General features: G+C 44.6%; 2 protein-coding genes and 1 non-coding gene across 7 annotated transcripts in view; 1 reads left to right on the top strand and 2 right to left on the bottom strand.

The window, feature by feature from the left end:
• CFAP206 (cilia and flagella associated protein 206) overlaps positions 1–16,283 on the bottom strand; it is a 33,957-nt gene extending 17,674 nt beyond the window's left edge. Inside the window, exons 1-7 of one of the 4 annotated variants that reach the window (XM_038396200.2) lie at positions 16,176–16,283; positions 10,051–10,159; positions 9,736–9,819; positions 7,123–7,213; positions 4,301–4,489; positions 3,652–3,810; positions 470–678 (exon numbers count right to left, since the gene is read on the bottom strand). In XM_038396200.2, coding sequence (XP_038252128.1) covers positions 470–678; positions 3,652–3,810; positions 4,301–4,489; positions 7,123–7,213; positions 9,736–9,819; positions 10,051–10,158 — 840 coding nt within the window. In that variant the 5' untranslated portion in view covers position 10,159; positions 16,176–16,283. Of the gene's footprint in view, positions 1–469; positions 679–3,651; positions 3,811–4,300; positions 4,490–7,122; positions 7,214–9,735; positions 9,820–10,050; positions 10,179–15,596; positions 15,620–15,665; positions 16,000–16,175 lie in introns of those variants that run through there. The other 3 variants (XM_038396204.2, XM_043510631.1, XM_038396199.2) reach the window with 3 other exon arrangements.
• Positions 16,269–22,381, top strand: part of LOC119853436 — a 21,874-nt gene continuing 15,761 nt past the window's right edge. For both annotated transcript variants that reach the window (XR_005292069.2, XR_005292068.2), the window contains exons 1-2: positions 16,269–16,946; positions 21,603–21,646. This is a non-coding gene — a transcript (uncharacterized LOC119853436). The remainder of the gene's footprint in view (positions 16,947–21,602; positions 21,647–22,381) is intronic.
• C3H6orf163 (chromosome 3 C6orf163 homolog) overlaps positions 21,362–22,381 on the bottom strand; it is a 26,564-nt gene continuing 25,544 nt past the window's right edge. The window contains exon 5 of the mRNA XM_038396516.2: positions 21,362–21,886. Within this exon, the coding sequence (XP_038252444.1) occupies positions 21,394–21,886 (493 nt within the window). The 3' untranslated portion in view covers positions 21,362–21,393. The remainder of the gene's footprint in view (positions 21,887–22,381) is intronic.

Below are 22,381 nucleotides of genomic sequence, written 5' to 3'. Positions count from 1 at the left end.
CATATCCACATGCTGCAGAGGAAGGCGAAACCCCCCAAAGGTCACTGCTAATCTGACATGGGGGAAAATTCCTTCCTGACCTCACACATGGCAAACAGCCAAACCATGAGCACGTGAGCAAGAACCAGCCAGTCAAGTGCCTGAGAGAGAGAATTCTTGGTGTCAACTCATAGCCCTGGCCCTCCCCCTCCAATGTCCCATCTCCAGCAGTGTCCATCCCTGATGCTTCAGAGGAAAGAAAGATAACACTGGGGATGTGTAAAATCCCTTCCTGACCCCTGCAGGTAGCCAGCTGAATCCCTGAAGCATGAACTTTTAATAAATCATACTAGCTGCACAGCTCAAACACAGCACCAGTATTTCTTTCTTCAAATATATACCCCTATTTTACTTTGTAAAATGCAATTTACACTGAAATTTCATATTAAGATATCCTAAAGAATCCATAAGATATAATGTGATATCTCACCAGAATGATGCAGAGGAAGGCTTCATGTTGTCTCACATTGAAAAGTGCTTCCTTTAACATAGATAATCTAGATTCTGTATTTCTGTGTGGGCTCTCATGCATCATTTCCAAGACAGCTGTATATCGGTATGCCAGATCTTGGGAGGCACGAAGCTCTGCATCAACAGGCTGCGTGGCTGCTGGGATGGCTTCATTCAGAATAGCTGGCACTATTTATACAGATTTAGTATGAGATACATAGGAAGGTAACAGATATAGAAACACATCATGGTAATCATGCTAGATAGCTAATATTTTCGGTTCAATACTCTGATCAGAGGAATCCTCCAATAGATTTCTGAGTGTAAGCTCTTATTCTGAGACATCTCACATTTCCAAAATTTGTTCATAAGACCCAACCATTACGTACACTGCTGGTCAAATGGTTCTTACCAATGACAACTCTACTGTGAGGAAAATACTACAGTATAGTCTATGACAGAGGTGGGCCACATCCAGCCCGTGTGACCCTCCTGCCTGGCCCCTGAGCTCTTGGCCCAGGAGGCTAGCCCCCGGCCCCTCCCCCCGCAGCTCCCCCTACCCCGCAGCCTCAGCACACCACACTGCCGCCGCAATGCTCTGGACAGCCGGGCAGCACAGTTGCAGAGCCGTGGCCTTACCTGGCCACCGGTGCTCCAAGCAGCACGGTAAAGGGGCAAGGAGGGGGATAGAGGGCAGGGAGTTTGGGGGTGTGGTCAGGGGACGGGGGTGTGGATAGGGGTCGGGGCGGTCAGAGGGTGGGGAACAGGGGGGTTGGATGGGGCAGGAGTCCTGGGGGAGCCGTCAGGGGGAAAGAAACGGGGGGGGGTCAGATTGGAGGTGATGGCCAGGCCACGCCTGGCTGTTTGGGGAGACACAGCCTCCCCTAACCGGCCCTCCATACAATTTTGGAAACCTGATATGACCCTCAGTCCAAAAAGTTTGCCCACCCCTGGTCTAGGATTATGGAAAATTAGCTTTTCAGAAGGTCTTGGTTCAATTTTGGGCTCTTCCAAAATTGTGTGAGAGAGACTTTGGGTAAATCACTTATGTGCCTCTGTTTTCCCATCTGTGAAACTGGGATAATAATAATAATTAAAGGTGTTATGGGAATGACTTAGTTCACATTTATGAGATGCTCACATAGTATGGTAATGGGTCTAAATAAGCCCAGAAAGAGATAAAAATATAATATTGCTTATTAAAATGAACTATTTTTGCTCTTACTGGACATGGCACATTACAAAAAACCCACAAAATTCCATAAGCTGCACAATGGGAGTCCAAAATCTTTGAGCTGATGGTTTTATAATTAACTCTTCTTCCTTAGAGCCTCATTATCAAAGGAGGGTGTAAACAGGCGTGCATCCACTACTTTCTACACTTGGATGTGCAAATAGACATCTGCGCATGCAAAAGAGATAAGTGTGCACACTCAGAGCAGACAGTTGTGTCATGTGGGGTTTTATTATGCATTCCTCTTTATATGTGACTTAACATTAAAACATAGAAAAGCAGCAGAGGCAGTGTGTTGTAGTGATTAGACTCAGAGAGACGATCTGAGTGGCAAAACTGTTGATTTCTATCCAGTCAGCTCTGCCCACAATTTGCTGTATGATCTTTAGAAAAATCACATAAATCTCTTCAATTAATCTCTATTTTTCAATCTGTAAAGAGAGGTAATAATGCTGTATATACCTTTGTGAAGAGCACTAAGAACCTTGAATTAAAGGTGCTCTAAGTGCAAAGTATTATCTTGATTATCGAAATAATCAGTAGAATAGTTAATTATTTGCATGTTCACAACTCACAATACATGTTATTTATTTATTTTTGTATAACATCATTCCTTAGAGGTATTAGAACATTTTACATATAGTGTCTTAGCCTCTATATGAAAATACAATTAAACTACACAGATTACAATATATCATATATATTGCAATCTTATTTCTATTGAACAGCCATTTAAATAATAATTCTGATACATTTAGCAGTGAAATATTTAATAACAGTTGCTTGCGGGATGCAGGGCTCAACAGACATGGGGCTCACTTCTGGCTTATGTCCCTAAAGCTCATGCTTCAAGGTATCAGTTGGCCAGCAGCAGGGGTCAAGAAGTGATTCCTCCCCCATTGCCCCCTCATTTTGAGCGTTTTTTTTAAAAAAAATCTCCTTCTTCCAAAGCATCAGGGATAGCAACAACTGGAGACAGAACACTGGGTAGGCCAGGGCTATGAGGTGGCACTTGAACATTCTCTCTCTCTCAGATGCTTGGCTGGCTGGTTCTTGCTCATATGCTCAGGGTCTAACTGATTCCTATATACATGGGGCCAGGAAAGAATTTTTTCCAACATCAGATTGGCAGTGACCTTGGGGTTTTTTTTGCCGTCTCTGCAGCGTGTGGATGTTGGTCACTTACTTGCCAGAATTATCTGGGTCTCTATCATTTAATCTATGCCCCTGCAGGGGCCTCCTGCACTGGTGCACCTTGGTCCTTCCTATTTTCTGTGTGTGGCACATAATAGTTTAGTCTCCAGTGGCTCTCATTTAGTTTGGTGTCATTTCTGTTGTTGGATTTAGTGTGCAGGTGCTGGGTGGTGTTGGTGACCAGTGATATACAGGAGGTCATACTAAATGATCTAGTGGTCCCTTCTGGCTTTAAACTCTATGACTCTATATTTTAAGGAGGGAGTCAAAAATAAGAGCAACAAGAAAGTTTAGCCATCTCTTTGGACTTACTATTTTGGGCTATCTGGCTGCACACTCAAAAAGATTCCAGTCCATCAGTTTACATTGTTATAGTTATCTAAACAACTAGAAGTGTTCAAGATTTAAGAGATTTTTGAGTATTCAAGAAGGATCAGGAGAAATTACCCTAAATTATCAGAATTTATGTATTTTCTGCCCCATGGATTTCTAACATCTCATGCAATATTAGATTAAAGGTATGCTCTACTGTAAATATTTTGACAGTACCATTTTGACATTTGCATTGATTGGCCTTAAGCATTACACAATTCATTCATCTAATGGTTTGTTTTCCCTTCAGGCTTACTGACACTGGGCCAATCCTGCTCATCTTGACTAGCATGAAGTCATGGGGCTAGAGGCAAGAAAAGTCTTTCTTAGGGCTTATAATTTTAATTTAGTAATATACCTACAGTCATCAATGCCTTCTCCTCCTTTCCCACAGTCCTTGTTGAATAACCGAATTCCTGTGACAATCATGGTAAGTTCTTTCAATTGTCGCTCTTTGTCTTTCTTGCTGAGAGAGAGAAAAACACCCAACTCTGTCTGGGGAAACACACTCTGCAGGGCAGCTGAAAAGAGTTAAAAAATAACAGCACGTATAAGAATGAAACTGAAAATACTAGGGAAGCAAAACTAACTCCTCTTTATGGGTAGTTGTGAAAACAGAAAAGTGTATTCTAGATTTGGAGAGATGCTTAGGCGTTCACAAATTAATAATTTTACCACACCTTTTGTTGGAGACTAGCAAATAATGAAGCAGACAGGCTGATATGCTGATATCAAGCTATTTTATGCCATAGAAATGATTTAACTGAAATTCAGACTATGAGTAGCAAATATTTTTAAAGCTGCCACAATTTACAATATTTACTAATATCTGGGCAATGGACATTTTAATGAAAGAGTTAGACAGCCTGATTCCTAACTTACACCAGTTTCACACCAGGAAACTCAACAGAATTATTCCAGATTTTTACATTGTGTCAGAGCAGAATCAGGCCCAGACTTTATTTTCCCTCAAGGGATGCCCAGTATCAGATACTTTGACTGACTACTGACCTGTTGCCTCCCTAACAACCTTGATGTCTGTAGGGGATCCGAGGCCAGATCGTAGCAGAACATAGCTAACAATCTTTCGATAAATGCTCTCCAGCTCTTCTCGTGTACGAGCACGATTATCTGTGATTTCTCTGCTCACAGGGGCCAGCCTGGCCTCTAGAATGCGATGCTGCTCATTAAGTAACTCAACTGGGAAGGAAAGATATTTGAGAAGTGCTATGTTACAGCCAAATATTATTCTCATTTTTGGTCTAACGTACGTAGAGTAACATAATTTTCACTGGACTGAACATGCTGTATTTTGGGCCTGCTCCAAATCTCAGTGGCTTTGGATCAGGTCCTTAGTTTTGCTAATTTTAAAAATCCACTATGAAAGCTAATGTTAGGCAGCAAAATCTTTCAAATAATTTTCACAGTTTATCCTGATGTCCCATGCCTATCCCAAGAATATTGCACATCACTGTGATTCTCATTCACCCCCTTCTCTTTTCCAGTTCCCACCCATACCTTCTCTGCCATTTTAAAGTCACTGGGATCAGAGACAACTTCTCAGGTCACACAAGGGCAGGTCTAGAGTAACTGCACTGAAGTCAATAGACCAGTGTAACTGAGAGGAGAATTTAGTTCAAAGAACCTAAAACGTTGCCTTTCTATAAAGATAAATCTCTCGCATAAAAAAAAAGCGAATATGTTCTGGCTTCCAAGTTCATTACACATTCCTTCTGTATTATATCCATGCTGTAACACTGTTCTTCCCACGATAGACCTTGTGGCACTCTATACCTCAAACCAGCGCCTTGGAACCCCCATATTCACCATTATCATGTAATTATGATATGTTTCATACTAAGTATGCCATGCAAGAATCATAGGAAAGGTCAGGTTTCAGAGTAGCAGCCGTGTTAGTCTGTATTCGCAAAAAGAAAAGGAGTACTTGTGGCACCTTAGAGACTAAGGTCATGATCTGCTGAAACCCATTGTTCTATCAAAATAGGTATATTATTAGTGTATATGAAGATATGAGATTTTGCTGTACGGTTGTTATTGAAATAAGTTGTAAGTTGGGAGTTGTCCCTTGTTAGTTCTTCAGTGACAACAAAGGAGGTGATCCACACCCAGGCGGGCGTTAAATGACCATTAATCAGCAAGGGAGTTGTAGACAAGGGATTTACAATTCTGTAACAAAGCACCACACAATGGGATTGTTCAATCCTGTGACTCAGCAAGGCCCATCAGGCATGCCTGGGCTAGTTTCTTTGCAGGGACATGGACTAAAGCTATGCTTACCTACACTGTATTTTCATTGGTAAAACTTTTGTCGGTCAGGGGTGTGATAAAAAAACAGACCCCTGAGCGACAAAAGTTTTAATGACAAAAAGTGCCAGTGTGGACAGCACTTTGTCTGTGGGAAAGCTACTGCCCCTCGTTGGAGATGGTTTTATTTTGCTAGCAGGAGAGCTCTCTCTTGCCAGCAAAGAACAGCTACACAGTGTACATTACAGCGGCCCAGCTGTAGCAGCACAGCTGTGCCACTGTAGGGTACAAAATGTAGACATAGCCTAAGGATATAAAAAAAAGACAGCGGCATTGTGCTTTTACCTTTCTCCTCCCGTACCTACACTGGAAGCAGCAAGAATGCTGGGAAGACAAATACTTGAACTGAGGAAACTGGTCTCAGGCTTAAAGGGAACGCCTGTGTATTAAGGACTGTAAGCAACCTGTAACATCCAATGGGGTGAGAAAACTGCTTGATCCAAATATTGTTCAGTCTAATAAGGTTCAGGATTTAGACTGCATGCTTACCTTTCATTTTTCTTGGTAACTATCTCTGACCTTTAGTGCCAACCATTTATAATCACTTAAAATCGATCTTTCTGTAGTTAATAAATCTGTTTTATATTTTACCTAAAACAGTGTGTTTTGGTTAAAGTGCTTGGGAAATCTCAGCTCAGATTACAAAGGCCAGTGTGTATCCTCTCCACACTGAGGGAGAGGCAGACCGGGTAATGAATTTACACTGGTCAGGCTTCCGACCAGGGCAATATAGTACAGTTCTGCGGTGCAAGGCTGGGGGCTTGGAAGGTGTGCTGGTTCCTTTTTCTGTGCAATTCCATGAGTGGTTCAGGGAGCATTCATGCAATTTAGCTGGCTGTGGGGCTCCACATGCTGCTGTACTATGATAACAGTGCTGGGAAGGGTTTGGTGCTTGTCACTTGCAAAACATTGTGAGAGAGTGCCCAGGCTGGAGAGTTAAGGGGGTACAGCGGTACCCCAGTTCAGGTTTTACCTCGGGGAGCGTGTCACAGACCTATCCTATTACCTACCCAGGTTCTTACTACATCCACCCCTGAGAATCCAGTACAGTGTTCAAAGACACCTGAAACGATTATACTGGAGCTCAAAATTTCACCAATTTAAAAAAAAAAAGGCAAGTCAAATGAATTGAGATGCTGCATAGCCTAGTGGACTGAACACAAGCCTGGGAGCCAAATTCTCCCGCATTCTTATTCCAGCTCTGCTCCTTACTTGTTCTGTGGCCTTGGGCAACATTTTTGCCTAAGTTTTCCCACTTCTAAAACAGCAAAAGTAATATCTTTCTCAAGGCATATTGTGAGAATTCTTTTTTAAGTAGTAATTTAATTTACAGCCATATAGTTTTGCCTACACTTTCAAGTTCATTTTATTATCTTATTTAGCTTTGCTGTCACATGCATATAGTATGCTAATAAAGATTAATATTAAAATACAGATGAAACAATATAGTTAGATACAAGTTTTATTATCTGACACTCATATTTAAAATTTGTACATATTAAAATTACCTCGGTCTGTATAATTCATATCAAAGTAAACTTGCATCTTAATAGTGTCCAGGGATGGATTTGCTGTGTCAAGAAGTCTACCAACGCAGAGCTAAGAAGAGAGTTGTAAAAGTTAATACTTTCTAATCACTTAGAATTTTCTGAAACATCAATAACAATGTTACTATTTTGACAGCAGCAATGGAGCCTTCCTCTCCCCATTCTCCCGACAGAACATGGTGAATAGGTATATACCACCCTAGGAAATGCAGAATCCACTCTTGACTACAGAACCATGAGAATGAAGTATGATGCTAGTTTTCAAAATGCTTTAAAGGAATCTTAGAAATTGATCAGGTAGCTAAAAATCACCAACTTACAAACTGGTATTATTTAGTATTTGTTAAGTGCTAATGTTCGGTGCTGTACAGACAAATTTTTTTTGTTCGGTGATGTACAGACAAATCTCCTACTAAGGGTTTGTCTACACTGGCAATTTACAGAGCTGCAACTTTCTCGCTCAGGGGTGTGAAAAAACACACCCCTGAGAGGAGCAAGTTTCAGCGCAGCACAGAGGGAACTTAGTCTGACACGTGAGTGCTGGTAGCTATAGCCCTCATAGAGGTGAGTTTTTTAGAGTGCTAGGAGAGCGTCCACACAAGCGGCAGTGCTTTAGCGTTGCAAGTGTAGACTAGCCCTAAGACTGATTAAAGCAATTTCATAGATTTCATAGATACTAAGGTCAGAAGGGACCATTCTGATCATCTAGTCTGACCTCCTGCACAGCGCAGGCCACAGAATCTCACCCATCCACTCCTACAAAAAACCTCACCTATGTCTGAGCTATTGAAGTCCTTAAATCATGGTTTAAAGACTTCAAGGAGCAGAGAAGCCTCCCTCAAGTCACCCATGCCCCATGCTACAGAGGAAGGCGAAAAACCTCCAGGGCCTCTCCAATCTGCCCTGGAGGAAAATTCCTTCCTGACCCCAAATATGGCAATCAGCTAAACCCTGAGCATATGGGCAAGATTCACCAGCCAGATACTACAGAAAATTCTTTCCTGGGTAACTCAGATCCCATCCATCTAATATCCCATCTCAGGGGATTAGGCCTATTTACCCTGAATATTTAAAGATCAATTACTTACCAAAATCTCATTATCCCATCATACCATCTCCTCCATAAACTTATTGAGTTTAATCTTAAAACCAGATAGATCTTTTGCCCCCACTGCTTCCCTTGGAAGGCTATTCCAAAACTTCACTCCTCTGATGGTTAGAAACCTTCGTCTGATTTCAAGTCTAAACTTCCTGGTGGCCAGTTTATACCCATTTGTTCTTGTGTCCACATTGGTGCTGAGCTTAAATAATTCCTCTCCCTCTCCTATATTTATCCCTCTGATATATTTATAGAGAGCAATCATATCTCCCCTCAACCTTCTTTTAGTTAGGCTAAACAAACCAAGCATCCGATGAAGTGAGCTGTAGCTCACGAAAGCTTATGCTCTAATAAATTTGTTAGTCTCTAAGGTGCCACAAGTACTCCTTTTCTTTTTGCGAATACAGACTAACACGGCTGCTACTCTGAAACCAAGCTCCTTGCGTCTCCTTTCATAAGACAAGTTTTCCATTCCTCGGATCATCCTAGTAGCCCTTCTCTGTACCTGCTCCAGTTTGAATTCATCCTTTTTAAACATGGGAGACCAGAACTGCACATAGTATTCTAGGTGAGGTCTCACCAGTGCCTTGTATAATGGTACTAAAACCTCCTTATCCCTACTGGAAATGCCTCTCCTGATGCATCCCAAAACCGCATTAGCTTTTTTCACAGCCATATCACATTGGCAGCTCATAGTCATCCTATGATCAACCAATACTCCAAGGTCCTTCTCCTCTTCCGTTACTTCTAATTGATGCGTCCCCAACTTATAACTAAAATTCTTGTTATTAATCCCTAAATGCATAACCTTACACTTCTCACTATTAAGTTTCATCCTATTACTCCAGTTTACAAGGTCATCCAGATCCTCCTGTATAATATCCCGATCCTTCTCTGAGTTGGCAATACTTCCCAGCTTTGTATCATCTGCAAACTTTATTAGCACACTCCCACTTTTTGTGCCAAGGTCAGTAATAAAAAGATTAAATAAGATTGGTCCCAAAACCGATCCCTGAGGAACTCCACTGGTAACCTCCCTCCAACCTGACAGTTCGCCTTTCAGTAGGACCCGTTGCAGTCTCCCCTTTAACCAATTCCTTATCCACCTTTTGATGTTCATATTCCAATATTTCTATCTGCTATTCTCAGTCTCTCTCTACCTCCCTCCAAAATCTGATTATACTGTAGCTCCAGGAGGCAAAAAATATTTCATTCATCTCATCTTCATCTACCTTCTAATAATTATGCTGAGATCTCAGTAATTTACCATAACGTCACTTTCACCAGTAGTTAAATTGTTTAGATTTCCCAATGCATATACAGCAATACAGGTGGCTTTGCATAATTGTATATGTTAGCCTGTGGAAGGCAATGGCAGGTATGCTCTGTTACTATAAATACAGAGCAGATGTTTAAATTTTATTTCTACATAAGTATGTAAAGTTTCTGAACTTTTGGAGAATTTTCCGAATTACCTTAATAAGTTTTTGCACATCATTTTTTGTGAGAGTTCGATCCTCATTAAACTCATTCCTTGGATCCAAAACGACCGCTTTCACCTGCAGATTAGCAAAAGATGTTATTGGGAGACTACTCACAATGAGTAAAATGAAATCCTAGCAAGGCTAGAGCCTAAGAACAGAGTTTGAAAATTGTGGCCAATGTGTGCAACAATCTTTATACTTGTCTGTTTAGTGAAAATTGCATTATTAATCTTAGGGGGATATTAACATGACCTGAAGGCATTTAAATAAAATAATCAATGGCTAAAATATTAATTTTGTTCTTACCATGAAAGCCACCAAGATTTCAGACACAGTTTGTCCTTTCATGGTGCATTCTTGTCCTATTTCACGAATGATATTCTTTATGACACTTTCAGCCCGAGAGTGAGACATTCTGGACCAACAATACATTAACAGGTTTGATGTTTATTACAATGCATCATACATTTGTCTTTCATCCTCTGTTTTCCTCACTGCAACATTTACTGAAGTAGTGAGATTACATAGTCTCTTCTAGCACCTTGAGCCTCTTAAATTTTCAATAACAACTTGACTAGGTAGCAGAGATGATTTATCGTTCACTGGACCACAAGTGACAAGAATATTTCCAAACAATAAGAAACTAACACAAAACAAGATTTGAAGGAAAAATACAAAAGCTGATTATAAAGCTTTAATCCAGATAGCTTTTGTCTGACAGATGGAATATTTCTTATTAGCTGAATAGGACTAACTCTGCAATCAACACAAAAACAGCTAAAAATGCATCAGCTTTAACGGAACAAAAATATTTTTCACATCAACAGAGACTTCCTGGGAAGCTGAGGGAACAAAAATCTCATTACAATCATTAACAGTACCTCTGACACCAGTGTTCCCTCTAATTTTTTACATCCATGTGCGGAATGAATTTTGTTATGTGCACCAATATGGAGATGATGTATGGTGGAGGTGGGGCTGAGGGGTTCAGAGTGTGGGAGGGAGCTAAGGGTTGGGGCAAAGGGTTGGGATGCGGGGAAGGGGGGGGGGAGTGTTGAGGGCTCCGGCTCGGGGTGAAGGCTTTGGGGTGGGGTTAGGAATGAAGGCTTCCAGGTGCAGGAGGGGGCTCAGGGCTGGGGCAGAGGGTTAGAGTGCGGGGGATGAGGGCTTTGGCGGGGGGTGCAGGCCCTGAAGCAGGGCCAGGATGAGGGGTTTGGCATGCAGGCTGCCCCAGGGCTGAGGGAGGGAGAGAGAGGACTCCCCCTAGCCCTTTCTCGCTGCTGAAGCTTGTGCCCAGAGGAGAGGCGCCTCTCCCTGGCTGCGGCAGATCGAGTGGGGCCGTGCTGGGCCGGTGAAGAGGCGCCTCTCCCCAGCCATGGCAGCTCTGGTGAGGCCAAGCTGGGCTTGTGGAAAGGTGCCTCTTCTCGTCCATGGCAGCTCTGGGGCACCTCTCCCCAGCTGTGGTAGCTTCAGTGGGTCGGGGCGCCTCTCCCTGGCTGCAGCAGCTCTGGCTGGGTGGGGATGGGGCTGGGGCACCTCTCCTTGCATGCAAGACCCTTGATAGCCTGTTGCGCGGCCATGCAGCTTAGCAGGAACTTAGTTTGACACGTGAGGCAGAATTCTGACTAGGAGAAGTAGATACCTTTTGTTTGTAGATTATTGGCAAATTATTGAATTACAGATTATCAACTCCAGGACTCCAATGACAGTTCTGAGAACTTCTAGTTTTCCATGTGTTTAAGATATGAAATAAAATTATTACTTAATTTGAGAGATGATTAGGAATTCCAATTATTTGGATCAGGGGACTGCTAAGAGGATGTTGAGCCTTCTACATCCTAAATTCAGTTTTAACTTGGTGACTGAATATTGTTATCCTGTGATGCATATTCAGTGTGAAGTGAGTGTTGGTCTCAGTTCAGTTCCTAGTTATCAGGAGCCTTCAATTAGAGCTTGTTGACAAATAGGATTTATTTTAACACATTTTTGTGAAAAATTTGATTTTTTTCCTACAAAAATTCCAATTTTTTTTCCAATCAAGTCTTCCCACAATACCCTATGGTTGGCACCAAATCACATCTTTCTTAGAAGTCTCAGAAAAGGTCATGGAAACGTAACTATACTCATACCTTATAGGGCAGGGGTTGCCAAACTGAGCCTGAGAAGGAGCCAGAATTTACCAATGTAGATTGCCAAAGAGCCACAGTAATAAGTCAGTAGCTCCCCCCGCTTCTAGCACCTCCCACCCACCGGCAGCCCCGCCAATCAGCACCTCCTCCTTCCTCCTGATCAGCTGTTTTGTGGCATGCAGGAGGCTCGGGGGGGGGGGGAAGGAACGAGGGCACAGAAGGCTCAGGGATGGGGGTGGGAAAAGGTGGAGTGGGGGCAGGGCCTGTGGCAGAGCCAGGAGATAAGCAGTGAACACCCCCTGGCACACTGGAAAGTTGGTGTCTGTAGCTCCAGCCCTGGAGTCGGTGCCTATACAAGGAGCCGCATATTAACTTCTGAAGAGCCGCATGTGGCTCTGGAGCCACAGGTTGGCCACCCCGCTATGGGGGTAACTCCAGAATGAGGTTGGGGTATATTGGTAGTGTGGGGGAACTTATACTACTGCTGGCAGGGCCGGATTAACCCAGGGGCTTTAGGGGCTGCAGCCCAGGGCCTCGGACTAGGGGGAGCCCTCCAAAAATAAATCCATAATTTTATATAATTCAGTGTTCACCAACCCATTAATTGCAATCGACTGGTCGATCCTGGAGCCTCTGCCAGCCAATTGAGATCTACAGGCCGCTAAAAGTCCAGTGGTGCAGCAGGGCTCAGGCAGGATGCCTGAATGCTGTGGCTCCATGCTGCTCTCGGAAGCGCCCAGCTGCTGGTACGTCTCTGCGGCCCCTGGGTCACGGGGAGGCAGTTCCGCACACTGCCCCCGCCCCCAGCACCATCCCCTTAGCTCCCATGCACGCTTGCAGGCACGGGCAGCGCATGGAGAAACGCTCTCCCCCTCTCCCCAGGGGCGCGCAGAGACATGCCAGCAGCCAGCCACTTCCGGGAGTGGCATGGGGCCATGGCATGCAGCCTGCCTGAGCCCTGCTGCACCGCCAGCCAGGAGCCACCTGTGGTAAGCGCCTCCCGGCTGGAGCCTGCACCTCGCACACCCTTCTGCACCTCAACTCTCTGCCCCAGGTCAGAATCCCATCCTGGACCAAATTCCCTCCCAGAGCCTGCACCCTTCCCTCCTTCCCACACTCCAATCCCCTGCCCCAGCCCTGAGCCCCCTCCAGCACCCAAACTCCCTCCCAGAAAGAAAATAATATAACAGCTGTTCTAAGGTAAGAAGTAGGATATTTTGAATTAACTTAACTACATTCTACAAATACATTAGAAGCAAGGGGAAGACCAAGGACAGAGTAGGCCAGTTACTCAATGAGGGGGAAAAGCCAAGAACAGAAAATGTGGAAATGGCAGAGGTGCTTAATGACTTCTTTGTTTCGGTTTTCACCAAGAAGGTTAGTGGCGAGTGGACATCTAACATAGTGAATGCCAGTGAAAATGAGGTAGGATCAGAGTCTAAAATAGGAAAAAAACAAGTCAAAAATTACTTAGACAAGTTAGATGTCTTCAAATCACCAGGGCCTGATGAAATGCATCCTAGAATATGCAAGGAGCTGACTGAGGAGATAACTGAGTCATTAGATTCATAAATACTAAGGTCAGAAGGGACCATTCTGATCATCTAGTCCGACCTCCTGCACAGCGCAGGCCACAGAATCTCACCCACCCACTCCTACAAAAAACCTCACCTATATCTGAGCTATTGAAGTCCTTAAATCATGGTTTAAAGACTTCAAGGAGCAGAGAAGCCTCCCTCAAGTCACCCATGCCCCATGCTACAAAGGAAGGCGAAAAACCTCCAGGGCCTCTCCAATCTGCCCTGGAGGAAAATTCCTTCCCGACCCCAAATATGGCGATCAGCTAAACCCTGAGCATATGGGCAAGATTCACCAGCCAGATACTACAGAAAATTCTTTCCTGGGTAACTCAGATCCCATCCATCTAATATCCCATCTCAGGGGATTAGTCTTATTTACCCTGAATATTTAAAGATCAATCAATAAAGACCAAAATCCCATTATCCCATCATACCATCTCCTTCATAAACTTATACCATAAGTATAAGCAATTATCTTTGAAAAGTCATTGAAGACGGAGACATTCCAGAAGAGGAAAAGGACAAATATGATGTCCATCTATAAAAAGGGAAATAAGGACAACCTGGGGAATTACAGACCAGTTGGCTTAACTTCTGTACTCAGAAAGATAATGGAGCAAATAATTAAACAATCAATTTGAAAACACCTAAAGACAATAAGGTGATAAATAACAGTCAGGATGTATTTGTCAAGAACAAATCATATCAAACCAACCTGATAGCTTTCTTTGACAGAGTAACAAGCCTTGTGGACGAGGGGAAGCAGTAGATATGGTATATCTTGACTTTAGTAAGGCTTTTGATACTGTCTCGCATGACACTGGTTGGAAAATTGTTCTCAGAGAGTAGTTATCAGTGGTTCACAGTCATGCTGGAAAGGCATAACGAATGGGGTCCTACAGGGGTCTGCTTCTGTTCAATACCTTCATCAATGATTTAGATAATGGCATACAAAGTACACTTATAAAGTTTGCAGGCAACACCATGCTGGGAAAAAGAAAAGGAGTACTTGTGGCACCTTAGAGACTATCAATGTTAGTCTCTAAGGTGCCACAAGTACTCCTTTTCTTTTTGCGAATACAGACTAACACGGCTGCTACTCTCATACCAAGCTGGGAGTGGTTGCAAGTGCTTTGGAGGATAGGATTAAAATTCAAAATGATCTGGACAAACTGGAGAAATGGTCTGAAGTAAACAGGATGAAATTCAATAAGGACATATGCAAAGTACTCCACTCAGGAAGGAACAATCAGCTGCACGCATACAAAATGGAAAATGACTGCCTAGGAAGGCATATTGTGGAAAGGGATCTGGGCTCATAGTGGACCACAAGCTAAATATGAGTCAACAGTGTAACGCTGTTGCAAAAAAAGCAAACATCATTCTGGAATGTATTAGTAGGAGTATTGTAAGCAAGACATGAGAAGTAATTCTTCTGCTCTACTCTGTGCTAATTAGTCCACTGGAGTATTGTGTCCAGTTCTGGGTGCCACATTTCAGGAAAGATGTGGACAAATTGGAGAAAGTCCAGAGAAGAGCAACAAAAATGATTAAAGATTGGAAAACTTGGGTTTGTTTAGTCTGGAGAAGAGAAGACTGAAAGGGAACATGATAACAGTTTTCAAATACATAAAAGGCTGTTACAAGGAGGAGGGAGAAAAATTGTTCTTCTTAACCTCTGAGGATGGGACAAGAAGCAATGGGCTTAAACCAGCAAGGGCGGTTTTGGATGGACATTAGGAAAAACTTCCAGTCAGAGTGATTAAGCACTGGAATAAATTGCCTTGGGAGGTTGTGGAATCTCCCTCATTGGGGATTTTTAAGAGCAGATTGAACAAATACCTGTAAGGGATGGTCTAGATAATACTTAGTTCTGCCTTGAGTCCAGAGGACTGGACTAGAGGACCTCTCAAGGTCCCCTCCAGCCCTATGATTCCACATGTTTTAAGACTGAAATGTAACCACAGAATGGCTTTATGTTAATTAAAAGGCAAGTTTAGTACAGCGTTAATAGCCTCAACGCCAAATTGTGGTCATTTTGTTTTCAATTAGGAAAAAGTCTTGTATACAGGGGCCCCACAAAATCTAATAGGCCAGGTGCCCAGGAGAGTTAATCTGGCCCTGACTGCTGCCCACGCCGCACCTCTTCCAGGAGTAAATACAGGACTCCAGGGTCCACCAATCGGGCACTTTTCACAAGCACAGAACTCACCTGAGAAGTAAAACATTTTGTTTTTTAAATATGTGTCTGCTTCTGCAAAGTTATATCAGCTGGGCGCGCCTGCAATGACCCCCCCCCCCGCCTGTGATAAATAAGAAGCTACAAGGGGTCCAGCTCCAGAACATCCGCTCGCCTCTTCCCCTCAGGCCACCCAGGCAGAGGGGAGGGCGGAGAGGGTCCGCAGGGGGCATGGCGCGAGCGACGCTCGACTCCGTTGCTCTGGCTGCCTCCCGCCCGACACAAGCCGGTTGGACGGGGACGCTCCGCGAGGAAGCGCGCGCAAATTGCGCCCTCTCCGCGCATTTTGCGCGCCCTCACGTCACGTACAATGCGCACGCGCGGGAGGGGGTGGCTCTTTCTGCACCAGGGAAGCGGCAGAGTCCCTCCCCCGGTAGCCGGCGCGGCGTTAGCTCCCTGTCCGTCTCCCACCCCGGGGAGCCCTCTACCCGACCCCATGACAGAGTCCCAGCCTCTAGGCCCCGGCTCCCGCCCCGCCTGTACCCGGACAAACAGCTGAGTTGCCTGCCCCAGCCGGGCTACAGAGCGGAGCCTTGTCCCCAGCCGGCCGGCCGCGTTTCCATGGAGACAGAACGCAGCTCCCCAGCGGGCGGGGCTTCTCTCCGAGCTGGGCTGAGCGAGCAGGGGCGGGGCGGGGCGGGGCGGCCCTACCGCGCGGTGATTGGCTGGCGGGAGGTAACTGCTGCCCCATTGGTTGTGGCCAGGACAGGGGCGCTCGCGGGAGAGGGCCGTTAACGCGCGCCCGGAGGTCGCGGCTGCCGTCACCCAGCGCTCGGCTGGCCCCGCCCCTCTCGCCCCGCAGCCAACCCACGGGCTCTGCTCTGCAGGCCGGAGCCGGCCGGGCCCAGCGCCTCCCCCCCAGCTCCATTTCGGAGCCCGCCTTGTACACAGCCGAGGCCGGTTCGGCAGAGACCTGCGGGCACGCGGGGCCCTCTGCCTACAGGCGCTGCCGGCAGGGCCCGAGTGCTGCAGCGTGGCCCCGCTGGCTTCCTTGGAAGGATGGAGCGGGTTTGTCCCGTCGCCGTCGGGCGCTTTGCGTTCTCTTTTTACATTTCACTGATTTTTCCCCCCGGGGAGTGTATCCGCTTTACTGTGTCAGATCTTTAACCTGTTGTCTGGCAGCCTGAAATGTGTAACGTGAGATTCATCAGTGTACGTTTCGGAGCTTCCCGGCCTGCCTGTGTATGGTGTGCATCTTCTGGAGGAATACCTAGCCCTACTTCAACAGGCAGCTTTGCACGTACACACGGACGAGTATGTATTAACACAATATATATATCTCATGCGATGTATTGTATGTTCCTAGTAAAGCACGGTTTTTTATATGTAAATTTGAATGAGACATAAAATCAGGACAAAAACCAAATAATACTTTTTATAAAACCCGGGATTTTTTCCAGTAAAAATCCATTTCAGCTGAAAACAAAGGGGTTTACAAATCCAGAGGCTGCAAGGCCACAGAACTTCCCCCACCCTGCTCCGAGTGCCTACAGTTACAAATTAGGGATGTGAAAGGTTAACCAGTAAGCACAGTCTGACCAGTTAACCGCCCTAACTGTTCACCTATCTGCCAGCCAGTGCAGGCCCAGCCACGGTGCCTAGCCAGAGCAGCGCCGCTCAGCCGGAGCGAGCCCAGCCGCGCTGGCTGGCTAGAGCAGGCCCAGCTGGGCCAACCAGTTTGGCCCCAGCTGTTTAAATGGTTAACCATTTAAATGACATTTTTTAATCTTTTAAGTGGTTGACTTTTTAAATGGTATTTACATCCCTATGACAAATATTGTAACTTTCAATTCAACAAATACTTCAATTTTTAAAGGGTTTCCATGCATTATATAGACCATTTTATTGTAAGAGCAGGGCACAGTAGTCAAACATATTCATAGAAAAGCAACATACACACCTTACCAATATTTGAGATAAATGGGCTATAAGGGCACAATGGGAGAGTGTTGGCTCCCCTGCAACTCTACAAATTACCTTAAATAATGTTTAGAGTATCTCCATGTCCAAACAACTCCTGGATGTAGAGGTGGAATGGACAATACACATATTACAGCGGAGAGGAAGTCTTGTGATTAAGGGACTAGCCCAGGGGTGTTTAAACTGACTGACTGTGTGAGCTGCATATAACAATCTTCAGAAGTTTGAGAGCCAGGGTGCACCTGCTGGTGCTCAGGATTCAGCCACTCGGGAAGGAGGGTCTTGGGGCTTCAGCCCCACTGGAGGTACCTTCCAGGCCTTGGGACTTCAGACCCTCTCCTGCTGGAGTCTCGGCAGGCATACCCCGCATGCCTGAAGCCCCGAGCCCCAACAGGCATGTCCTGCGGGACTGAAGCTCCAAGACTCCCCTCCCTCCTGGGCAGAACCAGAGGTGACATATGGAGTGGGGCGGACACCTGGGGCCATGTGCCCCACCTCAGATTTATGCCAGGGTTTGCTGGCCCTGCTCGGTCACATGGTGCCACCAGGCCCCCTCCCTGCACTGCAACAGCTGGAGCTGGCATTCTGGGAGCTGTAACTGCGGGGAGAGGCAGCAGCAGCAAGCAGCTGGGAGCTGCAGGGAGAGCCGCTGTTTTTACTCTCTCTCCCTGTGGAGCTAAAGCAGCGGCCCTTCCCTGCAGCTCCCAGTTCTTTGCCCCTGCCTCTCCACAGGGAGCTAACACGTGGGAGCTGAAGGGAGGGGTTGCTGAGGGTAAGAGGGTGCGTGTACCTGAGGGGCATGACTCAAGCTGGGAGGGATGTACCTTTACATTTTGCCCCCTACTCTCAGCAGGCACCAGTTGTCTCTGGGAAAAGCCCCTGGCCCCACCACCCTGCTGCAGGGCGGAAGCCCCAAGTCTTCCCCAACCCCCAGTCTGGTAGGCGGAGAATGAGGGGTGGGGACCCTGCGAACTGCACTTTAACTGTAAAAGAGCCATGTGTGGCTTATGAGCCACGGTTTGACAACCCCTGGTCTATAGGGAGACCAGGCACCTAATTCAAGCTTTGTGGATTCCAGTGATTTTTGAAGTTCCTGAAAGTTTGGTATTGCACCACTCAACATCAAAACACCTACATCCCTCAGTGCCTCTGGATTTAGGTGTGCAAGTTCAGACAGCCACTTTTTGAAAATGTTGGGCGTGGAGTCTGGGTTTTATAGGATGGGATGTTATTTTGGGGGCATCCACTGTAGATTTTTATGTAAAAATGTTATACAAAATTGTGTGTTTTTTTTCTCTTTGGTATTTTAGTGAACTCATGTAGGCTGATCTGAGTTAATAATTATTGCTTGTTACATCCCACTGTGAGAATTGTCAAGCACAAATAGAAAGGAAAATGGACAATTTGTTTTTACCTACTAATTTCCTTTCTTTAATTAATCATGTGTTGACAGCCATAACCATACTTTTCTTAGAAACTGGCTCAGTAAAAATCTGGTCAGATGGATAATTACTTAATTTTTGGATTGTTAATATAAAAAGTAGCATGTTTAAGCTTTCTGATTTGGGGAAGACTGTACCAAGATGGCAGCTGTACCCCAACTACAGTAGAACCGCTCTGGACTTGCCTCCCTCCCCCCATGGTTGAGGGGAGGAAAAGGCTAGTGTGATGATTATCAGTTATGAGTAGTCAGCGAAAACAAATGATTAAGAATGCAAGAAGAAATTTTCCATCCCTGACTTTTTTCAAATTAATTTGAAACATTAATGTTGCATTAACTTATTTTTTTGAGGTGTTTCCCTTATTTCCATTTTTTAAAAGAAAGAAAACCCCTGGCTATAGCACTTAAGAGTTGTGTAATTGGGTTTTATACTCCTTCAAAGCAGGGGTGGGCAAACTTTTTGGCCCGAGGGTTGCATCTGGGTATGGAAATTGTATGCCTGGTGTGGGAGGGGAACTCTCTGGGGTGTAGCATGGGGGGTTGTGCTCTATATGGGATATTACCGAGGTGGGGGGAGGGGAGACTCATAGGGTGTGGTGTGGGGAGGGCTTTACATGGGTGGTACTGGGGACTTCTAGGGGCCCTACCGGCAGTGACACCAAGGTAGCCATATCAGGTACCGCCACGGAAGCATCCTAGCTGGGATGGGTTCGACCCCTGGGCTCTCAAGGCTCTCAAGGGTAGGGCTGTAGAAGACCAGGAGGGGATTGGGCACACTGCTGCATTGGGGAGGGGCTGCTGTGTAAGGGTGGGGTTCCAAACCTGGAAACAACGCGGTGAAATCACACCTGTGCAGTGTGGCTCTGCGTGCCGGAAGATGGCGCTCATCAAGGGAATTGTGAGTCGGGGGGCTGGGGAGCACCGGGCGGGTGGAGTGGGTCAAGTCCCCGACCCCGCTTCCCGGTGGGAGCTCGAGGGCCAGATAAAAATGTCTGGTGTGCCGTAGTTTGCCCACCCCTGCTCCAGAGTGTTGTAGACGTTTTATTGTACCAATAGTCCAATAGAAATTTTGTGTCATGTTTATGTGTAAGCAAATCTTGATTAGTTTACAACATAACGGTGGTCAGTTACTTTACTGTTGGGATCATCTAGGTATTTAGATAGATAGAAAAAGAAATCAAATTTAGCCAAGTGATTATTTCTCATTAAGAACAAGATTTTTGTGCAAGCTGAAATTTTTAAATTAAGCTACTTTTGAGTTATGGATGCAGGTTGCACTAGAGCAGGGGTTCTCAAACTGGGGGGTCAGGACCCCGCAGGGGGTCGCAAGGTTATTACATGGGGGGGTCACGAGCTGCCAGCCTCCACCCCAAACCTCGCTTTGCCTCCAGCATTTATAATGGTGTTAAATATATTTTAAAGTGTTTTTAATTTATAAGGGGGGGTCGTGCTCAGCGGCTTGCTATGTGAAAGGGGTCACCAACACAAAAGTTTGAGAACCACTGACCTAGAGCCATATATGTGTGTATCTGGTTTAGGAGACAGGAAACTGAGTTCTGACTGCCAGAATTTCCTGCTTATCATTTTGTCAAGAAATGAAAGGACAGAGGTTTAAGCTATCAAACCTAGTGGATTTCCTAAGATCCAGTTAGCTCTTTAGATGATCCATGGAATCCCTATGCAACCTCAAAGCCATTCTGCTGGTGCAGTGCTGCCACAGACTGACTGTCTCACAGATGTGTAGTAAGGAAAGGGAGCCTAGATGATAAAAACTGCTTTAAGAAGTATGAACTCTCCGTTAAACATCCTCAGGGTCTGCAGGAAGAATATAACAAAGAGCAGCAGTTCTGGTCCTAGCCCTAAAATCCCCCCCAAACCCATGACCCAGTGGAGCTCAACCAGAGGAGAATTCTGCACATTTCCCGGGGTAGGAGGAGCATATAGCAGAGCGGGCGCTTCTCTCTTCAGTAACCCCTGTCCAGGATTCACTTCACTTTCACTACTTCAAATATTGCCTTTAATCTTTTTTTTAAAACTGAGAAAAAGTGTATTTTTTATTGTTCACTGGAAAGTGGCTGAATGGATTTTCCTCCCATTTCAAAAAAAGTCTTTGGATTAATATCAAGCATGTTAAACTGCAGCTCAAAAGTTTTTGAGACAGGAGGTTATTATAATGGAAGTTGAAGTGCAATCTTAACTTTACCATTTGTAGGAGAGAATATGAATATATCCTGCCTAAGCTTGGTGCATTAATTAATATAGTAATGATTATTTTTCCTTTACCTATAGTGACTCATGTTTAATGCGGTGAACAGAAATTGATTTATTTTTCAGCATTACCTATTGGAAGTGCTGATCTGCACTAGTAGTAAATCTCACATTGATCCTGTCTTTATGTTCCTTGTCATTATCTGTTGCTTCATTCTTTATATCCCTGTGTTCAAATCTCTTTCTGAATGGCAGGATAAAATCTGCTTGTCCTGGGGTCAGCTTAGGAAACATAATATCAATGTAGTTTTGAAAAGACTGTCTTGTTTCTTCTATTTCAGCTTCCAGGTTGTCTTTCCAAGCTGTCATGCTTTCCAGCTGTTGGGTAAGAGTCTGTACTTGAGCTTCCATCTCTCTCAGGCTGGTCGTCACTTCTCCATATATGGCCTGATGTGTTATCTCTGCTTCTTTGAGCTGTTTTTCAGCCTCTTCTTGTTTCTCTTTTTGAGTGATGTCCAAGGCAACACTCATTTCATAATGTTTTTCTTTTTTTAATTGATCCAGGTTTTTCTGATGTATTTTGTTAACCAATATTCCAGCTTCCAGGAGTTGCTCTGTGTACTTTCTGTTAAAAAGTTAATTGATTTATAAAGTAACTTTAGGATAGGTTTAATACATTATGAATGATTATTAAAGATTACTTAAAGTTTATTCACTATACAATTATAAAGTTTCTGCTTTTGTTACAAATATAAGTGAAGTTATAACATGAAATAAAATGATGACAGGACTAAAACAGGATAACAGACTGTAGGGCCAGATCCTCTGATACTGTAAATTAGCATGCTTAAATGGAGCTATACTGATTTACACCAGTGGAAGATCAGTTCCAATATGTATACCAGATATTATTTTAATGGTGCATGTGTCAAGGTAAAAAGTATTATAATACTCAAAATAAATGTAAAATTAAACAAATAAGGTGGGGGGGAGAGAACATGAAGAATCAATTTTGTATTCTGCATTTTAACTTCAAATAATTTTTTATATTGCTGCCTCAAATAGGAATGTTTTCCTGAATTGGGGCTAAACATAGATTTGTAGCCTGGAAATGTACTCC

This window comes from Dermochelys coriacea, chromosome 3 (assembly GCF_009764565.3).
Source record: "Dermochelys coriacea isolate rDerCor1 chromosome 3, rDerCor1.pri.v4, whole genome shotgun sequence".
In the NCBI taxonomy this organism is placed as follows: Eukaryota; Metazoa; Chordata; order Testudines; family Dermochelyidae; genus Dermochelys; species Dermochelys coriacea.
The sequence above is the reverse complement of the archived record's forward strand: the minus strand, read 5'-3'. Positions and strand labels throughout refer to the sequence as shown.